The following is a 20,676-nucleotide window of genomic DNA, read 5'->3' as shown; positions in this document are numbered from 1 at the left end:
AAAGAAATTCCAAACCATACAAAAAAAGTCACCTACATGGGCCGAAACAACAACATTTCAAAATGAAATGTTATGATTGCAAGAAATCTCCGGGCTTTCACCAAGTTCCTTTGTTCGTAAGAAAGTTCAGGATAGAAAAAAGGATATCTAAACTTTCTTTAAGATTCTATAATTTCCCTTAAATAGGAGTTTTAATATAGAAACTCTTGAGGACTTTATGGCCAGGATTACTGTGGTGCTTAAGTTTTAAACTGAGGTAATTAACTTATTTTCTCTTTGACAGCTTCCTTTCTTTTAGAACTAAGTAAGTGAGTGACGATTTGAAGTTTACTTAAGACCCAGATGCCATGGCTTAGTGGCACATTGCCCAAAATGTTTTGTGCTTCACATTTGTGGTCCGGCGCAGGGTTTAGTTACACTTGTGTCCCAATCCTCTGATTCACCTTCTTTAGGAACAGCTTCAGGGCTGCTCGTAATGCTTAACTCTCCATAATGCCATCCCCTTCATCTCCTCAGTGGTCTTATTGTCTTAACTCTGGGTGGAGAGGCAGAGTGTTAATAAAAAACACGTTTGGCACACTCGAAGTAAAGTATCTTTTCAAAGATGCAAGTTCCTCTTCTTTAGTGAATGCTTTTCATCAGTCGATTTGTGTTACCTTTCAGCTTCCGTTACCTCATGGGTCTGTTTTTGAAGATATGCTACCGGTGATTCATTTCCCTTTTCTCTTTAAAGGCTTGTCACTAATGGTAGCTGCGATCGGGGCCATTGATGCTTGATTGATCTGAGAACAGGGGATCAGAATGCTGCCTTCCTTGTCATTTCCCTGATCCTGTAGTTTGGAAGCAGAGAGAAAATGTTATGCAAATGATTTGTTAATCCCTTTACATTATTTGTTCCATTTCTCCCTTTCGCTTTCACACTCAATTTCTAGCACAGCGAGCTGACAGGCGGACACCCTCAGATTCTTTCATTTTAAGATAGTCTTCCAACCGTTTTAAAAATGTAATATAAACTTGATTCAATTAAAGCATTTGACCCGATTGATATACCTGAAGACATTTAAAAACCCTTCACTTTGAAAACCTTCAACTTTAACATTTCCTCTTTGAGTCTTAAGTCTAAGCTGAGAAAGCTGTGGCACATGAAAGTGTGACCACTGTTTTCTTCCCATAGTTTTGTTGTCCCAAAGGTTGGTGTTAAAAATAATAAGAAAGAGGTGGGATGGTCTTAGATTCAAGAAGCTTAAAATGCAAAATCTCAAATAAACCCAATTTCCTTTTAGCCAATCGCGTCACGTTTTGGTGGGCTTGTGTTGATCGTCTCCGCTGACTCACACACCGCTCCTCCCCGAATAAAAACACCACAGATTTACGTGGCTTTTCAAAAAAAATGTATCTAGACATTTATCCAGCTTAATCTTCTTAACATATTAAAGTGATTTGCTTTACCCTGAAGTGGCTGAAGCTGTGAGCTCAACGCCCCTCATGGCACTAAGACCCCAGAGGCATTGTGGACGTCTTTCGCTCTGGAATAAGAGGGGAGTGGGCAGAAGTCAACCTGCTACTCAGCTGTGGAGCTCTGGCTGTCCCCGCTGTGTGTTCATTTTATGTTTTTGTTCTGTTATTAGTCCAACTGTTGCGCTCAGTCAGTGTTCTTAGGCACGTGGCTCTGCCAGCGCTGCCCACACTGTGGTGTGGAGGTTTGCAGCTCTCAGCTTTCGAGCTGAACTGAAAGAGCTCTCTCTCAGAGTAGGTGTTGGCAGGATGCTTTGTTTCGTCCTGTGAATGTCATGATAATGAGAACACTGAAGCTCAGTGATGGCACGATTTATCTGGGCGCCAACTTTATGCCTGACTGCGGATCTGGGCCTTTTCAGAGAGACGATGTGCTTAACCTTTTCTTCAGACACGACACAAATGTGAGAATCAGTAGTGACGGTTACAATGTGTTTTCCCTGAGACACCACTTCACAGGCCGGGCAGCTGAAAGGTCTTGCTCAAGCTCAAGTGGTGATAATGTCTTTATTTGGCATAATGCTCTATGGATGAGCTTCAGGGCGTTAGCTTTGCCAGATCGCATCAGTGGAACTGTACGTTCAAACTTGAAACGTTTATTCTGGCTGAAGCCCGAGTCCATTTATTGTCTGCATGGTATTTAGCTTGGTGTCTTTCAAAGTTAAATCAGACGTGAAGGGGTCAAAGTAAATGTGGCTCTGCGAGAACCATGATTCACTTGTTTCATGAGACTTTGAAGAGTTGCTTGAACTATGACGGCATTTTTTTAATCAGCTCTGCACATTTGTTTTCATGTGTTTTTATTTCATGGATAAATGAGTAGTTTCAAAGCGATACCAAATTAAGACGGCGATGTCAAGCCACGCATTCATATTCATTCTCAATGTCTAATGTGACGTGTGTTCAGTGTATTTGCCACCTAGCTGTTTTCTCACTTTTTCACAATTATTGGCTTGATCACGGTGAAATATTAGTCTGTTATGACTCTAATTAGTGGCTTTAAGATCATTAGTGGCTTTAAGACAGGGGTGTCAAACTCAATTTCATCGCGGGCCACATTAGAATTATGGTTGCACTCAAAGGGCCGGTGGTAACTTTAAGACTATATAAATAAATATATATAGATAGTAAATATAAAATAATTTTACAATATTTCCTCTGCATTGGATTATTATCGGATAGGGTAATAACTTAATAATTAACTATGTCTGAAAGCAGAAGTCTAGGGCAAATCATTGCAAGTCTCTTCATTGCATGTCACAAAATGAGATGCATTGTGGGACATGTAGTTTATGGGCAACGTTCTCCTGTAAAGCGGCACGTAACATTATAATACACTTATTATATTCTTTGCAAGCTCTTGTGGGCCACATAAAATGAAGTGGCGGGCCGGATTTGGCCCCCGGGCCTTGAGTTTGACACCCCTGCTTTAAGATCATTAACGTTGAGATGCATCCAGTTAAGGCAAGGCAAGTTATTTGTATAGCACAATTCATACAGCGACGCATTTCAAAGTGCTTTACAGGATCAAACAGATAAAACACAATACATTTTTACGATGGTCAAAGTGAGAAGAAATACAAAAACACACACAATAATGAAAATAAAGAAAACCATGTTTAACAGTTAAGCATGTGCTGCTACCAGATTACCATCAAAGATAACAGATAATCTTTATGTATTTTTATAATCAAGTAACATGATCGTGATTATCCAACGAATAGTTTTGTCCTTAAAATATCAGAAACTAATTTTAAAATGTCTATCCTAATGACCTAAAGCACAGGGTACCATCTTATCTTCGCTTGATTTGTTGATAATATTCAGACTACTGTGATTTTAGGAACACAAAATGCATTGAAACAGTCTGACTCCATCACGACATTCAAATCCCACCTGTTTAAACTGGCCTCCTCACTCTAACACACATTCAACCTGCCATCACAGATCCCCCTCTCACTCTAACTTTTAAATGCACTGTAAGGCGACCTTGGGTGTCCTGTAAGGCGACCTTGGGTGTCCTGTAAGGCGACCTTGGGTGTCCTGTAAGGCGCCTTGAAATAAAACGTATTATTATTATTATTATTGAGAACCTGATCAAATATATTTGTGCTTGAAATTACTCTATTTGCAGATAGGAAAAAAATACAGTTATTAATCCGACTAAATAATAGTAGTTGTTTTACTCTGAAATAATAAAACTGAATGAAAAAAAGCATAATAGATTCTTTTAATGAAATCTTAGTCCCTTACTTTTGCATCACTGAACCGATACGATATACTTTATTGTCCATGACGGAAAATGTGTTCCATGTCCTATACATCCAACCTTGGTAGATGGAGACATCCTTTATTCTGCATTGGATTGTGTTTGCAGGAACTGGTCAACATAACAACCTGCAAACGGCACGGAGTTGCAGAAAACATACCGGTTTAACTATGATGTGTTTCTGTAAATGCGTCCACTTATTAGGACACCTCTATCCATCCTCCTATTCAAACGGGGGTACTTGACCTGCTGTACTCGGACTGAATTTCCAGGTGTTAAAATCATACGCTGAGGCTGTCCACACGAAATGTTGTTGAACGCAGCGCAGCTCCACACAGACGAGCACTTCAAACGAACTATGAGTGGTTGCTTCTTTTCACATCACAGAGAATAGGGGAAATTGATTGGAACTGGGAGGCTTACTGTAGGACTGGATTTTCCTCAACCATAATATTTTTTCTTTAACAACTGCAGCTTAAATTTAGATCTTTTTCTCCTGGCTTTGTTTTTATATGTCTTTGTCCAAATCCTATCGAGTGGTGCTTCAGGTTTTTTCCTTGAGTAAAAAGTTGATATTGTTGTGGGGAGGGAGAAAGGACTTTTTTCATGTGTGCAGGAATGTAGATTTCTTCCCCCCGTGAAATCCTAATTGTGCCTCGGAGGGCTGGTAGGGTATCTCTGCTCGGCTCAGCTCAACAGGATTTGTGTCTGTGTATATGTCTCTTAGCTTGAATGCGGATATAACCCTTTCATTGCACAAGCTTCTGATTTCTCAAATTTGCCGATAGGCTGATTCTGTACATCCGTAGACATTGAAAGTTTTTTGTTGAGAAAGCCTCCATATTTAATTTTCTTCCCCGGCAGTATTTGATATTTGTTAAGAGTTAATGCGTAACAAGAGGACCTCTCTGGATCAACCATATATAATAATGAAGCTCCCGAGAGCAGGTCCTGTCAATAGTGTACGGTCAGATTGAGAATATATCCCGGGTCAGAACTACATCTGTCCCGTGTGCGTCTTGAATTATTGCTGTACGTTTATCTATGCAAATCCAGGATAAGATCCGATCTGCCTGCAGCGACATATCCCCCTGGATTTGTTCTATGTGAGCTCGGCAGGTTATGGTTGACAGTCAAAAAAGGAATTGCAACAACATATATGCGAAGATTATTGCTGTAGTCATTAATTGGTTCTTGAAAGGGGGATTAGGATTACCAGTCCTATAGAAGACTGGCAACACCTGTCCTTCCTCATATCACACAATGTGACTCCCGTTTCCTTAATTCAGTATCATTTTAAGTTGGCAAAATAAAAAAGGCTGATTTATTCAAATGAATCATCAACGCTGGAAATGATTCAATATGTGCCACATTCAGATGGGTGATATATTATTCCCTTGGGGAGAGGCAGAGATGGAGCTGTGGAGCGGTTTTATTTGTGCCGTCTTTATCAGGGTGTCAGGCAGAGAGGCTGAGCTTGTTCTCTCTGAATGGACGAGCCCTTGAACCATAAACCTGTACCGCCTCTGATAACAGCTTCCGCATTGTGATACAAGTGCATTCTCTGTGATGTCCTCTCTGACAGCGCTAAATATATCGACGCACACAAAATGATCTGTCAGACGAATTATTTTATTTAAACCAGTTCTCCAAAACTAAGGATTGTCAATGCCGTGTGCATTTTTGATGACATATTGTGGATTTTGTTAAGGATTCAAATCCAAGCGCAGTGTTGTGGTTGCGTTTCTCCCAGCTTCGCTATTCATGCTCTTAATGTTTTGCCTGTAGGTGAACATGTTCTGTTCTGCCTTTCATACCTTGTGCTGTATTTCTTCCACAGCCTCTTTCCTGCTGCTGGGACCTCAGACTGCTCTGACATCTTAGTTTGCCACAACTTGTAAGGTGGTAAGAGTGCTCCCTGCATTACTCAGAGCCGTTTGATGACATGGCCCTGATTGTCAGACGGGTGGGCTGGTGACACTGGAACACAGACGGTGCTTGTCTGTTTGAAATATTCTGTTTCGAGCTTCCAAGCCCTGGGCAGTCCTCTCTCCCAGTCTCCCAACACCCAGCTTCGCCCACTGAAACAAGACTCTTCCATACTGGAAAATCTGGCCCTGTCAACTGGCAGTCTTGACTCGGTTCAGCCCACACGCCAAGCGCCCCTCCTCCCTTCAAAAATCCCACCCCTTAATAATCTCTAGAGTTTGCCACCCCATGTAGATGCCTTTTGGTCGCCATCCATGAATGGCGTCAATAGCATCTTCCTACACAACAGTGACTGAACGGAGGGCACAGGGAAATGTGGGAATAATTTACACTTTCTCACTGTACTACCATCAGAAACCATAATTAATCATGATAGAAAAAATGTGGAAGCCATCTTGGCTGGTGAGACACACAGTGCCTGTGAACAGGCCTGACACCTTTAACAGCTCTGGTGGCCAAATAGGAATGAGTGTCAGAGTGCTTACAACTAAGCTCCCGTCATGGCAGCATGTATCCCACCGTCCTCCGAATTGTGTTGCATGATGGTTCCCCAGGAAGTGTAACTGTTGCAAGCCTTTCACATATTACATTATAGACGGCAGGAAGTGTCAAAACAGATGCAACAATAGCAATTATGTTCCTATTAAAATAAAGCGATTATTTAGCTCAAGCTTTTCTTCTCACTCCAAACTAAAACTATTGCTTTCCACAAGAATGAAGAAGCTGCCAAGATACAATGCAATGACCCAGATAAAGTCAATTTGGAGAGCACATGTTAAATATGAGCTTTAGATGTTTACAGCGTTTCAGTATCATAACAACTTCCTGTTTTCAGTTGCACATGAAATCTGAAAAGATCTTTCTCCAAAATGTACTTTTGGAATCAAAATAGTTGACTTAGATTCCCAAAGCCTGGTGAAGTATTTAGTATAAGCTCACCATTAACTTTTATCGGCTGCACTTGGTGGTAAAACGGCAGATCTGTGCCTCTCTCCGTGTTTGACATGCATGACAGACTAATGATGGATATGAGTCCAGTGCTGCAATTTGCCCCGTGTGACTGTGTTGTGTTCTCAGCAGCCAAACGACATGACACAAATATTTCCCTCTTGCCTCATTTAGCCTGACTGCTCGCTACTTTAGAGTACCTGTTAGTGGTAGTTACCGTGTTTGAGCATGTGCATTTGCAGAAATGCTTTCACGGCAGTGAGTAGGTGTATGTGTGTAAAGCCACCACTAGAAAGTGTTGAAAGCCGCAGCTAGCAAGATCGCATCCAGGGTGACTAATAAGCTTAACATGAGCGCGGCTGTGTTCGCAAGCATGGCGCGGTGAAAGAGGTCCTCGACGTTGAGAGAAATGCAGAAATGGTTCCCTAGGCTGCTGCTAATTCCTTCACCCCCCTCAAGCTTCAATCAGACTGTGAACCATCGTAATGTTAGCTATGGCTTCATGGCAAACTGCACCACGAACACACAAGGCTTTACAAACTGAGTTCAGGACAGACTGCCCGTGTTCTAAGTTTATCGTTGCACTTTCTTTTTTTGGTTGTATTGGCCAACATGTACGGAAGAACTTGCACGTAGACCAAGATTTGTATTGAAAGTGCAGAATCATTAAGCTTTGAAACATATTGCGGTCTTACCTGCGTGTGTTAATGTTGCATTGTAATCGTGTGTTGTTCACGGTTATGTAATAATCTGAACTTGAGTTTGATATCGGCTCTGATTCCACGTGAACTGCTGCCTCCTCAGCGGCAGCTCACTCCTCTGTGTGGCTCCTTGGCCGGGACCCAGTGGCTGCGCTGTCTTTGGGCCTAGAATATCCGTTTGTATCCACATGTGACTTTTTTTGTTGACCATGTGGCTCCAAGTGTGGATGTATAAGCCACTTCACACTCCACTCCTGTGTGGGAGGGAGGCTGAGTTAAAAATAGGCAGGTTTGGAGGTAGTGAGCAGCCCGCACTGTGCGAGGCGCTTAAGAACACACTGAGGAGTATTGGCATTCTCTTTGCATATCATTTACATGTGTCAATAATCAATGTGTTAAACCAGTAACTGTCGTTGTTACTGGCTCTTCTTGTATAATCCTCTCAGAGGCAGCAATAGCTCTCAAGTTGCACCAACGTGGTAAGAAGAACCGAGATGATGTGTTATGGAGTTTAATAATGAATGGTGCCATGTTCTCTGCCGAGTTACAAAGTCAAACAAGCATATAGTCAAATACAATCTCATCTATATGTATGTGCATAGATTTCAACCTATTAAGTGTATAGCAGGAATGACCTCATTTGCTTTATAATTTCCCTCAACACAATGTTACAAAATATACACACACACACACAAACACACACACACACACACACACACACACACACACACACACACACACATTACAAGCCAAAAGTGACGTTTGAGAGTGAAGCCATTTGATATGTTGGATTAGAGCTGGGTGATATGGCCCACATCTTCTATCCCGATGTATGTCATTTCAAACCTCGAGACTGATATAATATATAATCAAGATATAGCATGTTTCTAGCTTTTCAACGATTTAATGTTATCCAGAGCGACTTACAATAAGTGTGTTCAACAATAAAGAAACAAACTCAAAAGCAATAATCCTGCGAGAACATCAGCATTCAATAAACCAAACCATTGTGGCTTCGTACAAGTCAAACTGTTTCTACGGTCAGAAGTATTTTCGTTTTCTTATCAGCCAAGGCAAAGTGGAAACTGGGGGGTTTTCAGGCTGCAGTGTCGATGTGTAGGTTTTTTTTTTTTAGACTGTCCTGATATCAATGGATTTCATAAATAGTTTATGGTTAAGCCATTTAGTTCACAATTGAAAAGCATTTTCAACTATTTTTGTATTTTACTAAGACATAATATGATTACTACTAATACTATATTACTACTATTAGTCATCATGTAAGTCAGTTGTAGATATCATAGCTGACTTATGTCTCCATATTCAAGACCCTAGGAATAAAAAGACATATTGTTTGATAAGATTTTCAGAAAAATTCAGTTTTTTATTTTGTCCGCCGACGACCCTTCGACCTTCAGACTTTCTTTAAAGAAGGTTTTAAAATGCTGCTTGTAGTGAGGAACAATGAGGTTTAAAATCTTCATCGACTATTATTAATGACCAACGAGGACCTCCTCACCTGAGAGGATGGTGACCTCTAGGTGAGAGCCTCAGCCCCCCTTCTATCTCCATCTCATTTTTGGGTCTACGGCCCCCCCCCACTCTCCGGTCAGGATTCAATTACTGCTGTCTGGCTGACCTTTGACCTCCTCTCCAACAGGATGAACCCTGACAGTAGAACCACTTCCCCATCGCCTTCTCTTCTTCCAACCGTACTCATATCCTACCTCAGAAATTAGACTTTTATAGAAAAAGTCATACATCTCTGCTGCGCTGTACATTTAACATTAACATGACGGATTCACTTTATTATCAACACCCAACATAGACTTTTTCATCATCGAGAAAATTCTTCTTGGTGTTTTTATTTTCGATCTTTCAACCTTCTTCTAAGCTGCAGTCGATGATTGCTAAGCCATCGCTGTGTCTTAATCACAACACAGATACCTTTAATTACCAAACGAGTTCAAGTATTTTTGCTACTTAAACCGGGATTTGAGATCGATGCGTTGCGTCGCCCCGGGTCGAGCGGTGCGCACAGTTGACCATTTAATGAAACGTTGTTGGTTCTGTGCGCAGCGGCTGGATGTATAACGGGGAAGGATAAAGCAATGGGTATATTAATAGGCAGCTGCACGGATGACACTGGTTGGTATTGGGTCAGGGATAAAGTATGAACTTGTAAACTCGCCGAGGGGCCTCTCCTCCCTCCCCCTCTCGCTAACTCACTCTCGCCCTTCGCGGTGTCATCAGTTAGCAGAGCGGGGCTCGATAGCCCAGGCAGATCTACGAAAGCAGCGATTAGACATCTCTCTGATTCTCATCCCCAGCAGAGTTCACTCAAAGGTAAGCCACTAGTTCACATCCTCAGAGACACTGGTATTCCTCCGCCTTTGTTCTACACCGTCTTCTGTTTTGCAAATAGTCTACTCCTATTGACACGGAGTGGGAGTTTCATGCCGTTGTTTGGGAATATACACATTTATTTGAAAAATGATACTTGCGTTTCTATGATACATAATCATGAACAGGTATTGAGTTCAAAACGTGTGTACTGCAAGTGATTCCCCCGTTAAACTCTGTCGAGCCAGCTCTTCACTTTTTCCCTTCTTCATCACCACTGACCGGAGATAGCAGTGACTTGGAGTACATGAGATATACTTCCATTATCCTTTGTTACAGCAGCTTGTCTCCAGGCATTACACATTAGTTAAACATATCATAAAAATAAAAAAGACTTATAAAAACTGTAAATGTATACTTATCTTCAGTAGAAAATAAATATAGCAAAATATTATCTAAATGTTACACAATATAAGATATACATAATAAGTTAATTACTCTATAATACCTACTTCTAAAAACAAGAATATTAAAATGTATCATACCATATAAGTAAGTTGCATAGTCGTTGCATTATGCTCACAGGTTTCATAGCTGTAGTTAGTTCCTCTCCTGTGACATGTCTCCTTCCTTTAATGTTAAGCTTTTTATTTTTCTCATACTGCCTGTGCTGCAGCACCTCTTTTCACCCTCCGTCTGAAACCAGAGCTCCGTCTGCTCTGATTGGTTAGCTGGCCGGCTCTGTTGTGATTGGTCAACCACTTAGAGATGTCCCGCCCCCTTAGCCTATCGCGTACAATGTGTTGCAATGCTTGCCAACAGAAGCACCAGTGTTACATAGTGATGTCACTATGTTACGGAGTCCAATGTAGGCGTTTCAGGCAGGGGGGGCAGTGTGTGGGAGAGAAACTCCCTCTGGAAGGAACTTTGGGATGTTAGCCTCTGCAGACCTTTTACATGCACATCAAATAGTTCACTACAGGAAAGGGAAAACCCACAAAGCGTACTGGGTGCCCTTTAAAGAAAATGAAAGTGTAATTAAAGTGAGTCAGTGTGTGTACAATATTTGCAAGTTGTTCAGGGTTATTGAAAGGGAAAACTAAAGAAAATATGAAGCTGGGAGTTTTCTGGCAGCCAAAGGTGAGGTGATGCAGACGTGACACAGACGACCAGTCGGCTGCAGGTTTATTCCAGCCGCCTGGTGTTCTGAAGTGTGTTCCCATCGGGCCGTTTTGCAGCGATCAAAGCGGGCAGTGGGAGGTTAATCCCAGGAGAACGCTGGCTCAATCTCCCCCACCTCCAGCCCACACCCCACACCCAGAAACCTCCTGTACATCCCCATGAAGCTCTGCGGTCTGTGGCTGACACCTACCCAGATCTCACTTCTGCTATCAGAAGTCCTTTAGATAGCATTACCGAGTTCAAAAGAGTGGGCTGCTGACCTCTAACCTTTAAAAAAAAAAAAAAGTGAATTCTCTTTATGAAAAACATTAAAATAATTCTTTACTAATAGCTTTGTCTGACATACAACTTAAAAAAAATGTGTCATTGGTCAGAGAATTGTTAAACTGCAGCAGATCTAAATCTCAAATGACCGTGAAGGCTCAAATGTTATCTCATTACTAAAAGTGGTTAGTACTCATAACATATTTTAGGAAATGTGTTCCTTTCAGTTTCCAGCTTTTATATACATTTAGTTTGTTCAAGCCATGATACATTATTTCAGATGGCAGAATATGCATCTGTTTTTCCCTGGAGTCTTTCACACATATCTGTGCGTAATTAATATGGATTTTGACAGATGGAGAGAAAAAGTGTCCATGTAAGAGAGAAGGGTACATGCCACAATGTGTGAAGTGCAAGCATGGAGGGAGCCTCTTGTATTATTTGCTGCCCGTGCCAGCTGGACCCGCCAGATTCTTACAGGTAGAAATTCAAGCACAAAATGTGCGCATAAATCATTGAAATCTGGTGCCCACCATAAATACACCATGTTTCAGTTGTTTTTGATGGAAATTAATGTGAAATCTACTTAATTGTGTTCTAAATGTGGCTTTGGGAAGCCTGTCCTATTCAGCTTATCTTCATCCATGGTAACTTTCGTGAAATATGCAATAAAGTGCTATTTCTTTCAGCGATAATTGTGACTGGAGGTCATTTTGAAATGTAATGCTCTCATTTCGTGTGTGTGTGTGTGTGTGTTATTTGAAAACATGCTATTTAATGCATCGGGGCCTGACTTGAATATTAGTGTAACTACATTATCACAGTGTACTGTATTTGCCTGGTAGCAAATACGTACAAATGAGGATTACAACTCCTGAGAAGGCAACAGGTCATGGTTGGTAAGCTGCCCGGGGGGGTCACTGATATAGAGTCACTTTTGACAGGCTGTGGAGGAGGCTCTATTGTTGCTGGTGTGTCTGGATGTTACCTGCAGGCACTATCGCTGAGACTACAGTATTATCCTATTATTAGGCTTAGTTGTTTACGCGTATTACTGCTTGTCAGGTAGGCAGAGAATCCTTCTGAAAACTGAGCATCTGCAGAAAAATACATGACTATTTCTTTATCTCATTCAAGAACATCGGCTTACGATAATTTTCAGAGGCCTTTAAGAATGTCTTGATAAGACACAACAAACATACATTTGAGGTTTATGTTTACATGCGAGCGTTTGATTATATTAAATGTTTCACAGACGTGTTGTTGGCAGACAGCGTAGGAATGTAAGATACGCTGCATCTGTTTTTTACGTATTATTATCATGGTTTTCAGTTGAAAGTGTGTGTGTGTATATATATATATATATACAGTAAGCGGACATCGTGGATTGAAACAGCCTTGATTAATGTCTCTGTTTGTAGAGGAAGTGAACAAAATAAAAAAAGCCCATCATATGGTCTGGCAGATTTTGGGCACAGGACCAGGGATGACAAATGTGCTCTCGCAATAATTCAATCTGCTCTCATAATTCTCTAACTTTTAGGGACAGACAGAATGAAGATTTTCCAGCAGTTAAGCCGCCAAGTTAACGTCCAATAACTGTGATCAAGTGTTAGTTAAGATGCTTTTTCTCTCACTTTATCTATTGACAGATTGAGGGGTCCAAAGATACTGGTTTAGTGGCAGAAAGTTACAGCGAATATGTTAACGAGAAGATTTTGTATCCGATCCAAAATCTTGTCATTTTTATTGATGTCACAGTAATTATATGAAGTCTAGGGAATAACAGAAGAACATAGCTGTATTTTTGCAATAGGAGTGTGCTGTACTTGGTGTTCAGCATGGCTACACAACACTTTCTCATGTATATCGTCACCTTTTAATAACAGTTTTATTTCAAGCTTTTTTACAACAATATTGCCACATGTATTTTTTTGTTTTCCAAGCAACATTTTAGCCTTGACAGCTGAAATAAGGCAGTGTTAAGATAATGCGTCAAGCCAACAAAAGGCAAATCCAACCTTCTGGCATGAACTGTTTCCCAGCTTTGTGTACCCACTCAATAAATCAAGTAACTATTAAAAAAAAATCCACAATAATCCACAATAAAAATCACATCTTGCAGCATCTTTAGTTACTATAAGTGAAAGATAAGAAAGTGAAATGAAGCATCTGTTTTGAAGTATTTAAGGGGAAAGGAAACACCATTACAGCTATAATATTCCGGTAGTTTATTCATTTTACAATGGATATTGATCGTAATATTTATTGTATATGATATTACTCGCCAAAAGAAAATTGATTATCCGCCGGCCGGGTGGGGAATACCGGGACCAGGCCGCCGCCATTAGGGGAGTCCCAAATGGTGACGTCACTGTGTGAGTCCTCGCTCCGGGTATCCATACCGGAAGTCAACACAACGTAGCAGATATGGCAGCGATGGAGGAATTTTGCAATGAGATCGACGTTTTGAACGATGAATTTGACTATTCGTCGGGAGATGACATTGATGAACCGATTCGGTCTAATACTAGAGTGACATACGATCCGGAATCCGCCGAAAGTACCGACGGTTCTGAACTCGCCGAGTGGGTTACCACCAGTTCCAGTACATTATTACATAATATATATATATATTAGGGCTGTCAAGTTAACGCGTTAATAACGCGTTAACGCAAAAAATAATTAACGCCACTAATTATTTTAACGCGATTAACGCATGTGTATTTTTTTTCCTCGGCCGCCCCGTGGTTTCAGAGCGCATCGAGTTTAAAATACCATCTACAAGCTGATGCTGCTGACAGCCCCGCTCCTGCCGCCCGCTTGTGGCAGACCACACTTCCACGCTCACCCGCCGGCAGGCACCGACTGGCCACCTGGAGGACCGGGAGGGTGTGTGTATGTGTGGCCCGAGCGAGCGAGAGAGAGACCGTACGTGCATTGTTGTTGTTAGCATCGGGTGCTAGCTAGCTGCGCTAACGGATATAAGGAGCTGTTTAAATGAAAACAGAGGAGCGCTCTATCCACACAACTGCGCCGAGCACTTGACTTGATGCAGGAAGCAGACAGCGGGACGTTGTAGGAGAAGTCAGTACACTCATGATTGCAGCAACATGATTGCAGCGTCCAGGCAGCTCCCGTTCGAGCATATGCCTTGAGTTGCACATAGCTCCAACGATCCCACACACACACACACACACACACACACACACACACACACACACACACACACACACACACACACCACACACACACACACACACACACACACACCATTTGTATTGAATGAGAGAGGTTCCAGGTTGTTGTGTTTAATATTCATGAGAATATTTGTCATTGTTCAAATGATAATAAACATTAGCATAAAGCATATTTGTCCACTCATATGTTGATAAGAGTATTGAAAACTTGAAAAATATTCCTCTAAGGTACATTTAGAACAGATCAAAAATGTGCGATTAATTTGCGATTAATCACGATTAAATATTTTAATCGACTGACAGCCCTAATATATATATATATATATATATATATATATATATATATATATATATACATAAATTAATAAGGTCACACTGTGTCAGTCAATACATGTGTGAGCTAGTAATCTGGTAGTGCTGCAATATTTACCTCTCTCTCGGCAGCTGAAGCAGCTCGTTTGGTGGCTCGAACTTCACGTTTGTTGACACTGGTGTCATTGTCTTGCGCGGCCGACGTGCTGGGACGGTCGGTGTTCCCGACTGCATACGATGAGAAATCGAATATTGTGGGAACAGATCCTGGCTTCAAATCCGATGTTTTGTATTGAACCAGGCATCCAGACTCATCAAACCTCATTTTGTGGACATAATCGTCATTTGTAAAGTGTTCGCTGCACACAGGTGCGTACTGATTCGGCGGCGGATCCGACCGCTTCATGGAAATAGCCCATGCTTTGAGCAGCTTCTCATCCTTTAGTGGCAGCCTATGGAAATGCACTTCTTCCTTCTTTGTATAAAAACCATTTGTGCAGCCTGGGGCAATACAATACGCTCCTGACGACGACCGTTTTCTTTTGTTGGAAACCACTGGTGCATTGCACGCCGTGGTGTTTGCAGCTGTATTGAGCGTTGGCCCAGGAAGCCGTACCCACACAGTGACGTCACTGGGAAAGTCCCGGATCGATGGAAGCGCCCAAGGTCATTAGGCGCGTATTTCAACAAATAAATGTGCGTATCTCGATCGTTTACATTGGAAATAGACTAGATAAATACATTTCCTAATGGGAATATTGTCGCATGGAAAGCAGTTTGAAAAGTGTTTCCATTTCCCTTTAAACAAAGTGTTGTTAGCTGCAGAGATGGCTCTCAAGCCTAGGGCAAAGTGATGCACGAACAGCACATGGCTGCATTTAGAAAAGCAAAAGGGATCGGCTACCGATGTTACTGTTTCACTTCCTCTGGGCCAATCTCACCGTGTGTGGTAGTGAAGTTAAGCACTTTGACTGTTTTAGAATAATAATATGTGAAAACCCTTCTGTTTGCAGAAGAAGAGTTATTCTCTGGTGATGGTTGATCCTGATGCTCCGAGCCGCACCAAACCAACCTCTGCTCTCTGGAGACACTGGCTGCTCGTGGACGTAAAGGTACAGAACAATAACCTCTGATCTCACTTAAGACAGCCTCATGTATTTCGGTGATAGTAACACGGGACAGCATGATTGGATTTGGAGCCCACATTTACGAAGTAGCATTTGGATTTCCTTTCTTGAAAATTGTTTTCATTATCTCGGGGTCTCACTCGGCATGTCTTGTGTTTCCATCTGCACTGGGGCCCGATCGCAAGGCTGAACAATTATGAATGGTTTTTAAGCCTAACTTGGTAAAAAAAAAAAACAGAAGGGATGCCAAGTTCAAAAAATGTAAATGTTTCATATCATGTATCTTGTGCAATAAATGCCTGTGACAAAAGTGTGGGAGTAAGTCTTTCTAAATGGCTGTGAAAGTTTGCAAGGCCCTGTCAGCGGCAATTTCCCTCTGCTGCGAGAGCCTGGGACGACGTGTCGATGCAGGCGTGCGAGACTGAGATTGAGGAGAGCAGCATGCGAGGCGCACACTCTTCCTCCCATAGAGCTGCAGTCCCTCAGCTCCCCCTCCAGTGGAGAGATCTTGGCAGAGTGTCCTCCCTTCATCTGTTCCCCCAGGCAGAGCAGCTCCCCCAATGATCCACACTTCTCCATATTTTACACCCCCGAAATGGGCACCGCTCCGATCCCCCTTATTTCTCTTCACATTTCACTCCTTTTCATCCATTCGTTTGTGTGTTTTCACATTCTTGCATTCTAACGCCAAATGCGTGTTGAGTTGTTGATTGCCTCAAATATTTGGAGGTTTGCAGACATCTTATAATCCCGCGGGAACCGGGAGATCAACCCAGTAGATTAAGACTAGTGGTCTGAAAAAAAAACAAGCACACAAAGACGCTTCAGATGTATCGATGCTCCCGCTTCGTTTCATAAGGCGTAGTTGTACTTTAAAGTGAACGCCACATTGGTTTCCAAATGGGATGTATCTGGGATATTTATTTTACTAAACCTTTCAATGGGTTTGAATTTAAAATGTGATTCAGCTAATCAGTTCTGCTTTCGAGATGATTTATGCAACCGCATTCATGCTTGCCTGGAAGAATATTTACCTCGTATCACTCGCATATATCAATTATATACAAAAAAACAAGTCGATGTGGCCCGCTGTGAATAAACAAATGTCTTTCAAGTGCACAGACAAACCACGTTCTCTCCAGCAATTCAATTCCCTGTCACTTGTGTGGGTGTTGACCCGCGCTGCCCATGTAGGGATTGGCCAATGTGACGGATGTTTTTCTGATTGTGACTGGTGGTTGGTCAGAAGGGTTAATGAGCCTTTTGAGTGAAGCCAACCTGTAGTGGGAGGTGTTTAATTGACCGGGGTGGCGAGGTGACATCCCACAACCTGCGTTTTGTTTTTTCAAGGGTCCATGTGAATGCATCGGTTTTTGTTCCAGGGCAGATTTTGAAAGCGATGTCGGGCAGTTTATGAATCAATGCAGATATATATACAACTCAAAATAAAGAGACTAGTGAGGACATATGATAAGAGAGACTTTTTGGCTCTCTGTTGTTTTGTTTAGCGAAGCTTGTACTGTATGTTTAGCATTTCAATTGTTATTTCTGTCAATGTGTTGGTTGTTCTTGAAAACTGAGTTTATTTCGCTGAAGTCAGAGGTCATGACCTTTCATGTCAAACGGATCAGCGTTTTGATCCCTGCTCGTCAAACAGCGCAAGATGCAGCAGCCATTTTCTCTTCATATATATTCATTAGTCCAAGGTCATGCGGTGTTGCCCTAGTTCGTAGATGTTTCTATAATTAGTGTGTATTCTGTATCCACAGCCACAGTCAAGAAGGTAGAAGATTTCTTTAACTCTACCGAGAGTGGAGCGAGGTCAAGCTGGACTGAGCCACACGGTGCTGCAGATTCACTCTGGTTCTTCAGAGAGGTCTCATTAGAGAAGCGATGGCAACAGAACAAGGACACTCTGGACTTGTGTTATAGAGTCATCATCACTCACCTTGCTTTGAGCAGAGTTACGTAGCTCGCTCTTCACTTATCCAAACATGCGCTCAGGATCTCCTCACTTTGTGTCAGCCATGCCAAAACCCTCTTTAAACACAGAGAGTGATATGTGTTGCCACATACTGTACACTGTCTCAATTACTTATAGTGTTCGTCCACAACTGCCGTGTGGAGCCTTATGTGAAGCAGCATTGAGCATTAGCTACTGCATAGTTACAGGCAACTGTTTTCTAAATGTGTGGTGAGTGTTTCTCGATGCATGATTCTTAAAGGTCCCTATTATACTGTTTTTCATCAATATATCATAGCTCTCAGATATATACAAAACATGTCTCTGAAGTGTTTGGCTCCAAACACCAAACAGATCATTGCAGCATTACCCATAATCCCCTCTGTTTCAGGCCTGTTTCCAAAGTGCTGATTCTCTGTCTGTTACTTTAGATGAAAATAAGGAGCCCCTCCCCACGCCCCTCTGAGAGACATTTTGTTACAAAGAACTCAATGGTGCTCTAGGAGGAGATTCAGGTGATCAGGTGGGGGTTGCTGATTGGCTAATGGTTACCAAGCCAACAAATCGTTATGACATCATAAAGTGGCCACAATCTGATCAGCTCATTTTCAGACAGGGTTTTATAGAAATGGATTAAAAATAGAGAGAATCTTTGTTCCTGAAACTTTCAGAGTCTCTTTACACAAAGGGGACACATGGTTATTTTGCATAATAGGTGACCTTTAAAGTTACAACTTGTTTCAGCAGGATTACATTTGATCTTTTATATAAGATTCTATGGACCTTTTTGCCCTACAAAGGTGAGAGCAACTAGAACAATGTAATCTAAGTGTTAGGCTGATTACATACAGAGGATGTAATACCTTCATCTTAATGTCAATTTAAACTGAAGACTTTGCAGAACTAACTCATTGATATAGGAAAAACCTTTTTTTGAAATAAGTACTTTGCATTTTTGTGGCACTTTAATAATGTTAAAAGAAATTGTAATATGTGTGGGCTATGTGACTACATATTGGCTGTAAAGTAAAATGTTTACCCACTACAACTGTACTTTTTAGTGTGTGCTTGGCATATGTGTGTGCACAATATAATACATAAAATTAAACATTCAATTATGTAACTTCATCTATTTAAGCTTCAAAATATTGATAAATATGCACAATTACCAGCTGGATGTGTAAAACAATAATATTTTAATGTTTGACGTCAAATCTCGCATTTAACTGGATGTATAATTTACGACATCATTGCTTTCGAGTGCCAAGAACGATTTACTCCATCAGTTAAGAGTTAACTGCTGCTCGGCGTCTCATTTGCTCCCACCAGCTGTCCTGTTGCATTTCAAACTCACATTATTAGAAGATGTTTGTGCATTTTCATCACAACTGCCCATTTCCCCTGACCTCTCAAGCTACGGAAAGCATCACTCAGAATCTTCTTCAACGCACTCTGTGTTTTACATCAATTATGGACAATTACCAAAATAACCATCAACAGCTTGTTGTCTCGCTCTCGAAGTTGAGATCCAGATTGTGAGACTCTCCCTCCCTCTCCGTGCTCCCAGAGTCTGAATCCATGCAGATGTTCCGGTATGGTCTCGCAGCGATGATTACTGTAACAAGCAAATCATTAGTAACTGAATAGAGGCGGCTTATATACATGCAGCACTGGGTCTTACTCTTAGTTGTTAATACTTATTCTCTCATTATACTTTTGGCAGTGTGTGAGTCCACATGATGCAATATGAACTTGCGAGAGTGTGCCCCAGCTAAAGCTCTTTTCTGCTCTGAGAAAAGCCAAGGTGTTCATTATCGCTGTGAAAACGCATTTAAATATTGATGTGTAGCCTTAGGTTCATATGGATTTGTTCTTACTTTTTATGATGTAGGAAGTTACTCTGCTGAGGATTTATCTCCCAGACAGTTTGCCTCAATTTGTAAAAATGAAATTGACATTACATACATTTATTTTATTTGCGTATATAGAAGAGAAGCACGAGGCAAGGATCTGATGGGTGGGATAGCAGCAGCAGCAGTGGTGGAAGTACATTTACTGAAGTACTCTACACATTGTACTTTAGCTGAGTATTTTCATTTTATACTACTTTATTATTCTATTCTACTTCATTTTGGAATTCAATTTAGTACATTTTAAATTGAATTTATTTTACAGATTGATTTACTTTATACATTCAGATTTTGATACACAATACTTCTGAAAATCGTTTAAAATATGATCATTTGGTATTGATTAAACCATCCAACTTATAATGAAGTAACTAAAAGTGTGGGTTAAAAGAAAATGAATGGCACCCACTTTGCTAACTTTATATATTTCATAGTTCCAGCTTCTTAAATATGAAGATACTGCTTTTGCATAAACATATTTAATATATAATTGTATTACCGTACTTTTCAGACTATAAACCGCGACTTTTTTCCTCATTTTTTTTGTACAGCTAACGGCCACTAGGGAACCTCCTAAATCTATGGATTTTACAGGTAAAATTAACCACCTTTAACGCTATGGGCTCAATGACCGGTCCGCGCCCGCCACCTTTAAGCGGCGGGCTCGAGCAGGAAAATATGGAGGAAAATATGGAGGCAGATAGGTAGCGCGCCAAAGTAAAAGTGGAACCGAGAGACAGAACGAGAGCAAGACAGACGGACAATTTAGCTGCTGCGGCTTATATGTAGGTGCGCTTTATAGTCCGAAAAGTACAGTATATCATTTTTTCTCCAAATAATACTTTTACTCCTAGTACATTGTCTTAATCGTACTTAAATACCTTTACTCAAGTACCATTCTCATTGCAGTACTTTTACTTGAAATTCAGTATTTTTTACAGCGTGGTATAAGT

General features: G+C 41.2%; 1 protein-coding gene across 1 annotated transcript in view; it reads left to right on the top strand.

Annotated features, from left to right (window-relative positions):
• Positions 1-20,676, top strand: part of LOC117452918 (phosphatidylethanolamine-binding protein 4) — a 70,699-nt gene that overhangs the window by 14,178 nt on the left and 35,845 nt on the right. Inside the window, exon 2 of the mRNA XM_034091735.2 lies at positions 15,737-15,835. Coding sequence (XP_033947626.1) covers positions 15,758-15,835 — 78 coding nt within the window. The 5' untranslated portion in view covers positions 15,737-15,757. The remainder of the gene's footprint in view (positions 1-15,736; positions 15,836-20,676) is intronic.

This window comes from Pseudochaenichthys georgianus, chromosome 9, assembly GCF_902827115.2.
Source record: "Pseudochaenichthys georgianus chromosome 9, fPseGeo1.2, whole genome shotgun sequence".
NCBI classification, from domain to species: Eukaryota; Metazoa; Chordata; class Actinopteri; order Perciformes; family Channichthyidae; genus Pseudochaenichthys; species Pseudochaenichthys georgianus.
The sequence above is the reverse complement of the archived record's forward strand: the minus strand, read 5'-3'. Positions and strand labels throughout refer to the sequence as shown.